The 13,763-nt window shown below is 35.7% G+C and overlaps 2 protein-coding genes across 2 annotated transcripts; one reads left to right on the plus strand and one right to left on the minus strand.

The window, feature by feature from the left end:
• The first annotated feature begins 2,260 nt into the window (after positions 1-2,260).
• Positions 2,261-5,880, plus strand: LOC133720493 (calcium-dependent protein kinase 8-like). The gene is made up of 8 exons (XM_062146824.1): positions 2,261-3,010; positions 3,234-3,357; positions 3,447-3,590; positions 3,727-3,879; positions 4,006-4,121; positions 4,246-4,413; positions 4,992-5,225; positions 5,432-5,880. The coding sequence occupies exons 1-8, from the start codon at positions 2,513-2,515 to the stop codon at positions 5,582-5,584; spliced, it is 1,590 nt and encodes a 529-aa protein (XP_062002808.1). The 5' UTR covers positions 2,261-2,512; the 3' UTR covers positions 5,585-5,880.
• Positions 5,881-6,436: 556 nt separating this feature from the next.
• LOC133723084 (probable polygalacturonase At3g15720) lies at positions 6,437-9,647 on the minus strand. The gene is made up of 8 exons (XM_062149914.1): positions 9,510-9,647; positions 9,002-9,154; positions 8,271-8,315; positions 7,939-8,146; positions 7,745-7,826; positions 7,558-7,669; positions 7,312-7,428; positions 6,437-6,939 (listed from the first exon to the last, which is right to left on the minus strand). The coding sequence occupies exons 1-8, from the start codon at positions 9,645-9,647 to the stop codon at positions 6,625-6,627; spliced, it is 1,170 nt and encodes a 389-aa protein (XP_062005898.1). The 3' UTR covers positions 6,437-6,624.
• Positions 9,648-13,763: the final 4,116 nt, after the last annotated feature.

A 13,763-nucleotide genomic window follows, 5' to 3' on the forward strand; every position in this document is an offset into this window, starting at 1 on the left:
TAATGGGTTGGAGTTTAATCAGTTATAGAAAAACATGTGTTTAAAGATACACACTACAAGGCTCCAACACCAAATATATCCAAGATCAAAACCTTGCTTAAACTAAAAAAACAAAAAATGGCATGCGTTTGTTTCTTCAGCGACTGCCTACAAAATTACCAATCGTCCCTTCAATATATGTTTAACAACCCTAATGTGTTTAGCAAGAAAGGAGAAAAAAATTGTCATAAAAAAAATGAACATATGTTGTTGTCTTAGATGTGCAGCCAAGTATTATCTTTTACACAAAAGAGGATTTAGAGATACGTAAATGGTAACTATCACTAGACTATAAATTCTTTTTGACAACATGCCAAGTGGAATTCAAATGAACATAACAAAACCACTTTTGTAAAATAGATAAGGTCAATTTAGCTTCTAATGAGTTTAAGTCACACAATTTATTTTGCTCGCTAATTATAAATTTTAACTAAATAATTTTCAAAATATTCTTTTCTAAAAAAAAATAATTAAATAAAATACCTATCACATACTCGATTAAATTTATAATTTTTATTATTATCATCATTCACATAAAAATGATAAAATACATAACTCTGTATACTACTGTCACCAATTTTTGGGTCAATATCATACCGATATCACAACTCTAATAGAAGATCTATAGTACACCCTAAAAGATTCCAAAAATGAACTCCTTGATCACTCATATAAAAGAGTCCAATCCTAAGCATCATCCAATTTCTTTCGAGGATTAACAAAAAATTTCTTTTTTTCTTCGTTCCGACTACTAAAATCAATATAAAAACTTGTGCCTAGCTTTACCCTACTCGTTTGGGAGAAGCAGTCAAAATAATTCCAAATATTGTTTCCTTCCCTAAAGTCAAAATCGTCGTGTTTGACCGACTAGGGGCGACGCTTTTGATGCTCATTTTTATTGCTTTCATTCTCAAATGACGGATCTACCCTTCTCCCACAATCCCCGGACGGCTGGAGAGTGGAGACAGAGATTGGCTTTCTAAATTTATCCGGACCCTTTTTTGCTCAGACAGAGAAAACAAAAAAGAAAACGGGGAATTTACCTATATGCCACCAAGAATCTGACGCATTATTCAAGGGCACGAGTGTCATTTACTACGTCAGCGGGTTCTACACTAATAAACTTATAATAGTCGCCGGTCCATAAATGCCATCTTAAATGTTCTGATATGACCAAATTGCCCTTTTCGGTTGAAAAGGTTTATGCTCAATAAATTTGGACATGTACATGTTTTATTCGTTTCCCCCCCTAGTGTTTTGGGTTGGCTTCTAGAAGGTCTGTATATGCCAGCCAATTGGACTCTGCCACTTGTATTACTTTAGGTGGTGAAGTACGCACAAAGAAAAAAACCAAATCTCCTTTGAGTGCTTTAATTGCTAATATTAATTGCTAAAATAAAATCACCCACATGTCAATTATCTCCCAAATAATTTTAATTTTTGTCAATTTTTTCTTCTTCTAAATTACCTTATAGTACAAGCAAAATCATCAATATTAATATTTGAAAATTCTGAATATATGAATTACCGATATATAAGGTCGGTCGTGAGAACTCAGAAACTTGATTAGCAAGTTGAATGAGACCTTATGAATTATAAGAAATTACTAAGAACAAAAAAAAAAAAATCACTCAATGAATGTAATAAAACAAATAAAGACACAATTCAATTAACAGATTACATAGGCCGGACTAACCTCGAAGTAGTTAGTGTTGGTGGTGCGGCTCCAACTAACACTTGACTTTCAAAAACCATTGATTTTTCAATAAATGTTAAAGATTTTAACTTCAATCTTTTCTTTTTTGGTACAATATTAAGTTTAATTTGGTTCAATTTAACAAAAAAAAAAATCCGTCATTTCTTTCTTTTTTTTTTCTTCGCTGGCCATGCAATTTTGCTTTTTGATTTGATTTGTTTTGCTGATTTTGTTCCTTTGAGTACTGAACTTTCTTATCTATTTTATGAATTTTCTTCCATCAGAAAAGACTCATTCCACCCTATAAAGTCTTTTATTCGGATTATGTTAGGAATACATAAGTACAAAATAGGAAAGAAAGGAAAGAAAGCAAAATACCCAAGTGTAATTATGAAAACTCCTGAGGGGCATTGTTTACCGACCTTTAAAAAAATGAAAATAATTGAATTAATATTATAGGAAAACTACAGAGCTCCCCCTTCTGGAATCTGGACTTTTTCTCTCTATTCCAACTGTGAATGTGAAGAGAGAGAAAGAAAGAGAGAGAGTCTAGAGAGAGAGAGAGAGTTAGGAGGGAAGTCTCTTCGAAAGACGTTGGACCCTCTCCTCTTCTTCTTTCATTTCATCAAATGCTGGTGGCTTTCACACGCAAAAAATTCCCCTTCTCATCTTCTTCCCAAACCCAAACCCAAACCCCCTTCTCTTAAATCCCCCATCTTTCTTTTCTTCCTCCCATCTCAAACCCATCAGACTGATTTGATCGAGTTTTCTTGATTCATGGGTAATTGCTGTGTGACCCCTCCCCAAACGGGTTCGCCCATAAAGAACAAGAAGAACAGGCCGAACCCATTTGCCATAGACTACGCCGTCACCCATGGCGGCAGCAAGCTCTCCGTCTTGAAAGACCCAACCGGCACCGAAATCGAGCAGACATACGAACTCGGCCGCGAGCTCGGCCGCGGAGAGTTCGGAATCACCTATCTCTGTACCGACAAGGTCACCAGTGAGAAGTTCGCTTGCAAATCGATTTCCAAGCAGAAGCTGCGGACGGCTGTGGATATCGAGGATGTGAGGAGGGAGGTTGAGATCATGAAGCATTTGCCTAAGCACCCCAATATTGTGAGCTTGAAAGATACGTATGAGGATGATAATGCGGTCCACCTTGTTATGGAGCTCTGTGAGGGCGGTGAGCTCTTCGATCGGATTGTGTCCAGAGGGCATTACACGGAGCGTGCCGCCGCTGCTGTCACTAAGACTATTGTGGAAGTTGTTCAGGTCAGAATTTGTCCGAGATTTTCGTGTCGGTATTTGGTGATTGTTTGACTAAATTCCGATCAATATGGTTTAGGAAAGTAACTTAATAGGATCGTTAGAAAGATATAAATCACATGATTCTTTTTTGTTGGACAATTTGTGATAGTTGCGATTCTCTGTGTAGATTCCCCATTGACGGGACTTATTCTCTGACATGAGTTTGACGTGTTCGATTCTATTGCAGATGTGCCACAAGCATGGTGTGATGCATCGGGATCTCAAACCTGAGAACTTTTTATTCGCAAACAAGAAGGAAACAGCGTCTTTGAAGGCAATTGATTTCGGGCTGTCGGTCTTTTTTAAGCCTGGTAAGTCTTTGCAAAGTTGGCGCATTTGATTATCTTGTTTTGTTCAGTGCCGCTGATGTGTTAAACCTTTTTGTGTATGATACTACCAGGTGAAAAATTTAGTGAAATTGTTGGAAGTCCGTACTACATGGCTCCCGAGGTGCTAAGGCGCAATTATGGTCCTGAAGTTGATGTGTGGAGTGCTGGAGTTATACTTTACATTTTACTTTGTGGTGTTCCACCTTTCTGGGCAGGTGTGTTTTCAGTTTTTCATATTTGTGTTTAAATATTTTCACTTCGTTAGAGATGCAACTCCCTCCAGAAAAGTTTTGCTAATATTCTGACTTGTAATCTTTGAAATTTTCTGACTTTAGTTATCTTGCTCTGCAGAAACTGAACAGGGAGTTGCACAAGCAATTATACGGTCTGTTGTAGATTTTAAGAGGGACCCCTGGCCTAAGGTTTCTGATAATGCAAAAGACCTTGTGAAGAAGATGCTTAATCCTGACCCGAAGCAGAGGCTTACAGCTCAGCAAGTTCTAGGTAAGGATAAGCTCTGATAAATGGTGGTGTTTATCACTCAGTAGTTGATGTGTTTCACCAGTTTTGGAATCTACTGGAATTGTAATATAACCAACACGTACCTTGTTCTTACTTCTTTGAATGCAGATCATACTTGGTTGCAAAATGCAAAGAAAGCTCCAAATGTTTCTTTAGGTGAAACAGTGAGAGCAAGGCTCAAGCAATTCTCTGTAATGAACAAGCTTAAGAAAAGTGCACTCAAGGTAATGTCTCAAATTTTTTGGTTTTATGATTTTTTCAGGCTCCTGCATTTGCTTTGGATGCTCTACTGTGTGATTTATATGATTCCTTACCATTTCTTTTTTCTTTTGGAATTTAAATTTACAGGTTATAGCTGAGCATTTGTCACAGGATGAAGTTGCTGGCATACAAGAGGGATTTAAGCTCATGGATACTAGCAACCACGGCAAGATTAACATTGATGAGCTAAGAATTGGGTTGCATAAACTTGGCCATCAGATACCTGATACTGATCTTCATATCCTAATGGAAGCTGTAAGTACTATCCTGTATTTTGAACTCTTTGCATGTTTTAGCTCTATTAAGTCACTATAGTTGTCTTTCTTTGGCTTGGTGGGTCTGGATTTGGGTGTCCACAGTGGGTATAGTATGTGATCTTGAAATGGCACTTTGAATTGTGGAGAAATATATGAAAGTGGCATGATGTTAGCATTTAATGTCTGTATGAATGCTTGCTATCAATTATTTTCTGCACCCGTTACATTTAGAAACCACATGTAATGACTAACTTCTCAAAAGTAACCCCCACCTGTTATCCCACAATTTATATCATGAGAAAAGAAAAGAGCAAAACAAATTGAAACATTTCTTTAAAGTTTCCAAAGTTTTACATGTGACATCTATCTGAGCAAAAAGAAATTTAGAAAAGTGAACTTTTCTCTAATCCGTTATGATATTTGGGCAAAAGGGGGAAGGAATAGAAGTGATTGTTTTGAAATGACTGAATTATCACACATATGTGCTTCGAATTCACACGTATCTGGATCATTAAACTTGGTAGACTATATGAAGATCTGTAATGTTACACATATTAACCAGACGTTGATTTACAGGGTGATGTAGATAATGATGGGTATCTGGACTATGGAGAGTTTGTAGCCATTTCTGTTCACCTAAGAAGGATGGGCAATGATGATGAGCACCTTCGCAAAGCATTCGACTTCTTTGATCAAAACAAAAGTGGGTACATTGAAGTTGAGGAGTTGCGAACTGCCTTGGCTCCTGAAGTTGATGATAACGTTGAAGATGTTATTAGTGCCATTATCAATGACGTGGATACAGACAAGGTTGGTCACATTTTCATACTAGTTAAAACTGTAACTATCCGTATCTGCTTGTCTTAATATCAGTACGCCTGCAAATTTACATACATGAAGCAAAACTAGGAATTTATTCTTGTATAGTGTGCTTTCTCTACTAGATACTCTTATAACTATTTATGCTGGTCTATGCCTCCTTAGAATCCACACTCAATCCTCTTTTATGATTGCAGGATGGAAAAATAAGTTACGAGGAGTTTGCCGCCATGATGAAGGCCGGCACAGATTGGAGAAAAGCGTCAAGGCAGTATTCACGAGATCGGTTCAATAGTCTCAGTTTGAAATTGATGAGGGATGGATCGTTGGAAGGTAAAACCGAGAGTTAATGACTGGAAGACTGACTCAAGGTTACTTTTGGGAAGGTGATACATCATACATGTTAATGAAAGAATTGTTCATTTTTTTGTTTGTGTTTTTGTAATTCTTTCTTCTGTAAGTTTTCTCTGTTAATTTTACATCCTTTTGTAGACCCTTCTGTGATTATTAGGATATGAGCCAAGGGTTTTCTCATGTCTTGATGTAGAGTGAGTTGGCAAAGAAATTCATTGTTGTGATTGTAAATATGTTACAGAAAATTGGCATATATTTTTCATCAAAGTGATCATGTGAAATTATGGTTTCATTTGTCAAAGTTTGCTAGCAATACCAAACTATTTGACATGACATGCTTTTTATTAATGTATCATCCTGAGGTGTCCATTAACATAATTGACTTTGGGTGCCTTGCAACCAAGGATGACCAATAATTATATGAACCTGGAAAGTAGTTAATTGCTACTTCCAAATCATCTATCCTTCCCATCCTGTGAATCTTAGCAAATTTCGTGGACGTGTTCACATGTCACAATACAAAAGCCTACACAATTGCTAACTGACGAGAAAGAGATACAAGTCAAACTTATGGTGTTTGATTGTGAAATGCTCGACTACTTAGTGATGTGAATTGCTCAACTACTTTTAGTTTTAATGATCTAAAGATCTGACAAGAACAAAATTGCTATTGGTCCGAGACAATTTCTTCTAGCTCACCTGGATTCCAGTGAGGGAAGTTTTATAAGCACCAAATAATTTAATAAGAATACTCATTAACACTCACCAAATTTTTAGAAATAACAAATTCTGAAAATATTTGGAAGCTCAATCTCGAAAGATTATTATTATTCCATTCTTTTGCTTCTTTTAAACATGAAAACTATGAACTATTTTGGAGCTCGTTCTGAAGCTCACCCTTGGATTGTTAAACAATAATAACTAGTTTCTCAATTTTCAAACAGAAAACTGTTTTAACTCCCATAATAGACCAAAAGCAAAACAATAATTGAAGCTAGCCCTATCTAGAAGAAACTAAGACTTACAATACATGGTTCTAAAAATAATAGGCGTAGGGATCAGGACTATATGCGTCAGGACTATCTGCATCAATGGTTGGATTTCTAGCTTGTAGGCAATGAACACTGGGGCTGGTATCTTCAGTAGTTCCATTTACATTCTTGCATAAGACGGAGATTTCCTTTTCGGGATCTATGGAAGTAATGTTGATTTGCTTCATATTAATGTTGAGACAAGCTAGAGTGCCATCTGCAGTCTTGGAGCAATCAAATGTAATCGCATGTTCATCCGCCAGAGTTCCTCGAAAGTCATTGAATGCCACATTACTCACCTCCACTGCTGAATTCGACGTCTGTCATTTTTTAAAGCAGATCACAACCTTAGACTATAAGAACAGATCCGATGCATCGTTGGTTCTAGAAACATAGTAATGGATTAATAACACTTCAAGGTTTGTGTGTGCACAATTGGGAGTGGAGTAGCTTGAGGATGATGGAGATTAGCTCTTCAGTATTCACCGTGCCTATAATCCAAAAGGAACCTAGGTACCAACAACTCTCAATTTCCCTTCACCTCATTTTCTTAACAATAAAACCGGAAAAAAAAAAAAAAAAAAAAAAAAAAGAACAGAGAACTCAAAAAACTTTCAAGAATAAATATCTCTTGCTCGTCCCTATCATGTTCATAATGAAAAGTTTAAAAACTATAGAAAATTTAAACTTACTATATAACCGCAGTCGCGTTCACCATTGCAGTAGTTTTGATCAATAATAATAGGATTTTGAACTCCTATTAGAGTGATTTTGTCATACGAGATATTCTTGGCATATCCAGAACCACCCTAAGAAGAAAAAAGAAGACAAATAGTGGGTAGTTTAAGAAAAATTTGGCTCAACCAGAATGAGAACCTAACCATTATACCATTCAACTCTATAAAATACAACAAATGTTTTGAAGTGTTATTACATACCGGCCATGTCTTGATTCTAGCTCCATTCATCGTACCATTGAAGGTACAATTTCGTACATAAACCTCTGCGACTGTCTCATAAGCTCCTTCTAATTCACCTATGCTTCCCACACTAGATGGAGAATTTTGAAATGTAACAATTGTAAACATGCATCAAGGGATTAAGTTTTAGTATTAGTGTACTAACCTAATTCCATGACCTGGTCCACAAGCAATGTTGGCGACATTGACAAGGACTGAGCCACCTTTAATAGCAATACAATCGTCTCCTGTTGTAATACATACAACCCCAGGAAAAGAAACAGTTTACATAAATAAAAAATGATTGCAATTCAAACAGAAAAAAAAAAAGAAAAAAGAATAGTGATATAGACGCATTACCTGTTCCAATTATGCAGTCATGAATATTGACATGTCTTGACATATTGATATCAATGCCATCTGTGTTTTCACTATCATCTGGTGCAATGATATGAAGATTGGATACTATAACATTGGTGCAATTTAGTATGCTAATATGCCCTTTTGGACTATCAACGTGTGTGAGTCCACTTAACTGAAGATCATTACAATTGAAGAAGCGTAGAGCCTGCACTACAATGCATAAGTTATCCAATATTTTCAGAATTTATCATCAAATTTGTGAGCTTGTGTGTATGTGCGTATGCGTGTATGAGCGTGCAAGTGCAAGCAACGGCGGATATAAAGTTAACCTTTGGTCTATGGCATTTTGACTTCTCTACTTTCGACTTATTCACCTGAAAAATAAGTGAATTAACTACTACATTAGATAACAGAGAGCTATCACAAATGAGCAACATAATGCTGATTTATGTGCGTAAATTTAAATTTATAACATGGTTAATAAAGTCACTCATTGCATGGCATCGGAAGCTAGCTCTATCTCTCCCTATATCCTACATTTTGGGTGGAGATGGCGCTTTCCTGGCTTAGCCCTCAATCTTAGTTGATGAGTCTATGATATAACTAATGGAGTGCGGTACTCTTCCTCTTTACTACTGGACAAGAGGTGTCATGAGACCATTATATACCCCTTGATCATAAAAGTTTTTGAATGTTCTTGATGAATGAAATTGAAATAAATAAATAAAAGACATGGTTAATAATAAAGTTGGCTTTTCTAAGATGTTTCTAGTTCATATTTGTACCACAATTGTGTGCCTGACATATTAGACTAGATGAATATATTTTCCTTAGAAAGCGAGATTATACTTGCTTATTTTAGGCTGGATGTTCAGCGAGCGTCCCTATAGATTTTAATGAGTTTAATTGTAGCTTAGATAGGTTATCCAGTTTGTCACTTTGTCCTGGATTTTCTTATGTATGCTCTGTTAGACTCTGACATGTTTTCATGGCTTGATTATTAATAGAATCAACCCTATTCAAAAAAATAAATAAATAAATAAAATAAAGTTGGCTTTACCTCTGTCCACCAAGGTAAACCATTCCCATTGATTACTCCTGTTTCATTTCCATTAATGATCAGGTTGTTCACCTCTGAAAAGAGCAGCCAGGATTCTTGTTCACACTCTTTCCATTCTTGAGGAGTTTTGGGTGCCACGATTTTCCCCAAAATCTGTCACCCACCAATTCAACAATTTCAAAGCTTAACACATAAGTAATCTTGATTAATGTTAAAAAGCCTCTCATCAGTTGCAAACATTTGGCCTAATGAGTCATAAATTTGGTTTCAGCTGCTAGTTAATTTCTTGCCTCAACATAGATAGAGCCATTGGATATGCAAGGACCTGAGAATTTTGTAGGTTGCAAAAGGAATGTTTTTTCCATTGGTATTACAAGCGCTGGTGTTCCTTTTGCTGCACATAAATCACTCCATGCATTCAAGAAAGCCTTTCATGCAAATATGTAAACTTGTTATTAGTAAAAGAATGAAAGAAAATCATGAACATGCAAAGAATTAAGAAACTTACTTCAGCATCATCGGTTTGGCCATCTCCAACAGCACCGTAGTCAAGCACATTAAAAGTTTCTTGGCAATACCCAACATTAAAATTTGACGATGTAGTAAAAATGCAAACCATCAAAAAGCTTGCAAGTAGTTTTCTCATAGTTGGAAGCTAGTGATAGAAAATACAGTCCACACTACTGTATAAATTTGCAAGGAAAATACCAAGACAAGAATGCATGTTAGAAATTTGGTATTAATGTATATTAATTTAGTGGTTTCTAAATTTATTTAGTCTTTATTATATTTATTATAATTTATTTAGCCTGCTCCCTTATACTTAATACAATTGACTCATGCATTTTCATTTATTTCTTGACCAGTCAGTTTATTTTGATGGAGTTCTTCACTGTGTTCTCAAATAGAAAATAAAGATAATGCTAGCTAGGTTCCTTCAATCCTTCCCCCACTTTATTATGAATAATATGTTCGTAGCAATTTCATTAAAACTTGGGTGTACAGGTCAATTTATATTTTAGGTATTTGTCGAAAAAACTTCTTATTTAAGGTAAGAAATTGTGGGCTCTTTTGTTGTGGGCTTGAATACTAGGGCTTTCAGACAGATTTAGGCGCCAAGGATTCCAAAACTTTCCAACTCTAATTTCTCTCCAAAGACCAAAAACATAATTTTGGTCGTATTTGAATTTCAGTCCACTCAGAAAGCTAAAACCCAAACCCAATATATATAGACGCCGCTTTATACTTGAACCGGCCTCGAGAATGGGCCAACTCACCTTGTCGGAAAAAAAGATTACCACAAGTTTTCCCAACTTGATTTATCTATATCATTGATTGACTGAAAAATTAAAGGAAACCAGTACGATCGTATTCGTGAGATTTTTCGGTCAAGGATAGTAATCGTAGTATTAGGAAAATAGTTAATAACTTTTAGGTTGGGGACAATAAATTTTGTACTGGGGTCAGTAATTTTTGGGTTTGTGGATCTGAAAATTCTTTAATCCACCATCAGTGCAAGTGAACCAGCCAGCATCTATTAGGTGATCTCAGTAGTACTTGATATTTGTAGTCAGTTTTTTTTTTAATTAAAAAAAAATCAAGTGCACTATCTAATCATCCATTTTTGTTTATGTAAGTGCATATCGGTGCTTCGAATTAATTCCATTAGGTACCAATAACTTTTGATGTTAGACTTAATAGCTTTCAAATTTCAGAGATTAGTAACTTTTTAGTTTGAGCAATAACTTTTGTGCTGAAGTCAGTAGTTTTTTGGATATATTAGCATTTTCGTAATAATAATTTTATTTGTCACGTTATGTATATTTTCAATTGCTGATTACGGCTTCCACGTGGTGGAAAGTGCCAAAATTAAGCCTGACCAACTTCTCATGGATGGAGATGCGGATATTTCCCTATCCATTATGTTGAAATGAGCTTGTGGTTATGGCACTTTGCATATAAAAAGATCGTTTTGCTCATGGATCCGGCTCTATAGAAACATCAACATCTTCCTCATGCATAATTATTGTACAACATGCGTAATATATATACATGTGTGATCATATCGTGAGTTCCTTGGTAGATTTAGATACCAATCTCTTCAACATCACACAATACAGATGGTTGGTTACTGCGAGAAATTGGTTAATTTAGAGGTCCACTTCATGAAAGCCACCCAGCTAGCTACTACTGCCACAAGTTAAAGTTGGTAGCTAGTGCATGATTGTTTCGATTATGACTTTGTGAAGGACAAAGGTATAACAACCGAAGCACGAGACAAAATTCTGATTGGGGTCGGTGCATGAATCTGCCCACTTGAAAGCAATTGCATGCAATGGACGATTGTACAGAGAGATAGCTTCTTTGCCAAAAAGAAAAAAACAGAGAGAAAGTTTAAAGTAATAACTCTAGCACCTTTCAAAAAAAAAAAAAAAGTATTAACTCTAGCAAAAAAAAAAAAAAAAAATTTTAAAGTATTAATGTTGAAACATCAAAAGACTTAATATGCATAACCCCTTTTTATTGAAAGCCATTCAATTCGGAGATCATCAAAATAATTTAGAGTTAAATGTTCAAAATAAATGGTAAATCACACCAAATAAGCGGAAACGGGTTTCAAGCACTGTTATTATTCGATATGTGAAAGTTTGAATGTATAACATTTAAGCGTTCGAATTTACTCTTGGTTTTGGCGTAAAACACATTACGTCATTTTTCTGGTAAAAGTTTTGGGACTATTATTACCATTTCGTTGCTCGATCACCCATTAAACCCTACTTGTTACTTGTTGATGAAACTCTCTATTTTTTTTTTCAACATATATTAGATCACAAACATGCTATGTTTAAACAAACGTAATGAGTAAATTCGGGTACTTTATATTACTATGCTCATAGACCATATGCTTGTCAATTGTCGTCGGAGGTTTCCTTGGTTACAGTTCCCGGCGGTGCTAATCCTCAGTTTTAGTTGTTAGGTTCGGTAGTTTTAAGCAGCGCGCAGCTAGCTGCTCCAGATCAGCTTAACATGTATCCCACGTATAATTTGGTAGAAATGTTACGCAGCGTATATCATTGATGAGGTGTTCGAGATGTGCTGCCGGAGATCCCTACCGCTTCGGCCGACAGTGATGAAGCTCAGGCAGGGGTCATCTGTTGGGTTTTCATGGATTTCGTGAGACAACATTAAATTTCAAAAGTAAGTACACCCAGCAAGACAAAGTAAATTTTTTCAAACATGTTTACCCCCTAGTGGAAGGGAATTGACCGATTAATCTCTATGACTAATTTAGAACCACATTCTACCCTTAAGAGAATCTTCACAACTCATGAGCTAGTGACACCTAGCAGCATATCATGACCATATAGAATAGATAGAAGTTCACTTGATGTAATCGTGATTCGCTTTCAAACCTAATTTTAGTTATATTTCAATTCAATTCTTCTATGAGATATATCTCAATATAATGTATATATATATATATAATAAAATACCATCGAGTTATCATTTTTTTTTTTTTAGAAAAAAAATAAATTACAACTTGAAGCCCTTACTACAACCAGAACTAAACTGATCAAAATTAAATGCAGGCAAAGCTGCGAACGACAATTTCTTTGACCCAGTGATAGGAGTAGATGACTTACAACCCATATTTGTAACAGCATCAACAAGAAAATTGGTTTCCCGGGAACATGAGAGAAGGAAATAGCTTCAAAATTGCTAGTCAGACTCAGGATGTCTTTCATAGGAGTATGAAGACGTCAAAGCGGAGCACATTTCTTATTGATAGAGTCTATAATCAACTTGGAGTCACTTTTGACATAAAGCTTTCAACAATTAAGGAGGAGGGCATGAAAAGACCATCATGAACAACACTGTCTTCAGCAATGGGGATAGAAGCATGACCAATAGCTCTCGCACCAGCAAAAAGGGAGGAACCATCGTGATCTCTAATAACAAAACTAGCAACAACTTTCTTATTGTTGACAATAGGAGGAGGTAACCAGTGAATAATTTGAGAGGTAGAAGCAGGACCCTTGAAGTGGCAAGGGTTTCTGTAATTCTCACCAATGGAGACAGCAGCATGACCACCATGTTGGGAAGATGGGGAGATTGTCTAAAAATGAGGTTATTCCTCGCCTCCCAAGTTTTCCAGCAAGCAGGAGAAGATTTTTAGCGAGGTCTTAAAAATTGATAATTTCCTCGATATTTCGGCGAAATTATATTATCGGGAGGTTGAAAAAACCAAGAGAACTTCATACGAAATTTCAGATATTTCGAAAAATTTCCCAAAACTTTCAAAATTATCGTGTATCACGGCCCAACATCCAATCTTGGGCCCAAACAAAAAGCCAATTCAAACCATGATATTCGAACCTTGGTTGAGAGAGAAAAGTCTATATATCTCAACCATTCCTGATGAGACTCAGATTGATAACCATGCACTTACTTTAAGTATATATCCAGCTTTTTTGCAAGTTCATTACATTCGCAACTTCATTTTTCGCTACAAATATTTCTTATGCTCCTAATTTTGTCATAAAAAATTAGGTACGTTAATACTGAATATTGATTCTTAATGACTACTTTTAGTAAACTCATATCTTATGTAGAGGAGTAGTGAACTATTAAGACCATAAGTTTATAATAATAAATATTATTAAATCATATTTTAAGAAGGGAAAAATTCATGGATAGTACTCCGAATTTCAGTACAGAAAGTTCCAAAACATAAACTTTGGTACATCAAATATGAATCACG

Source organism: Rosa rugosa, chromosome 7 (assembly GCF_958449725.1).
Source record: "Rosa rugosa chromosome 7, drRosRugo1.1, whole genome shotgun sequence".
Classification (NCBI taxonomy): Eukaryota; Viridiplantae; Streptophyta; class Magnoliopsida; order Rosales; family Rosaceae; genus Rosa; species Rosa rugosa.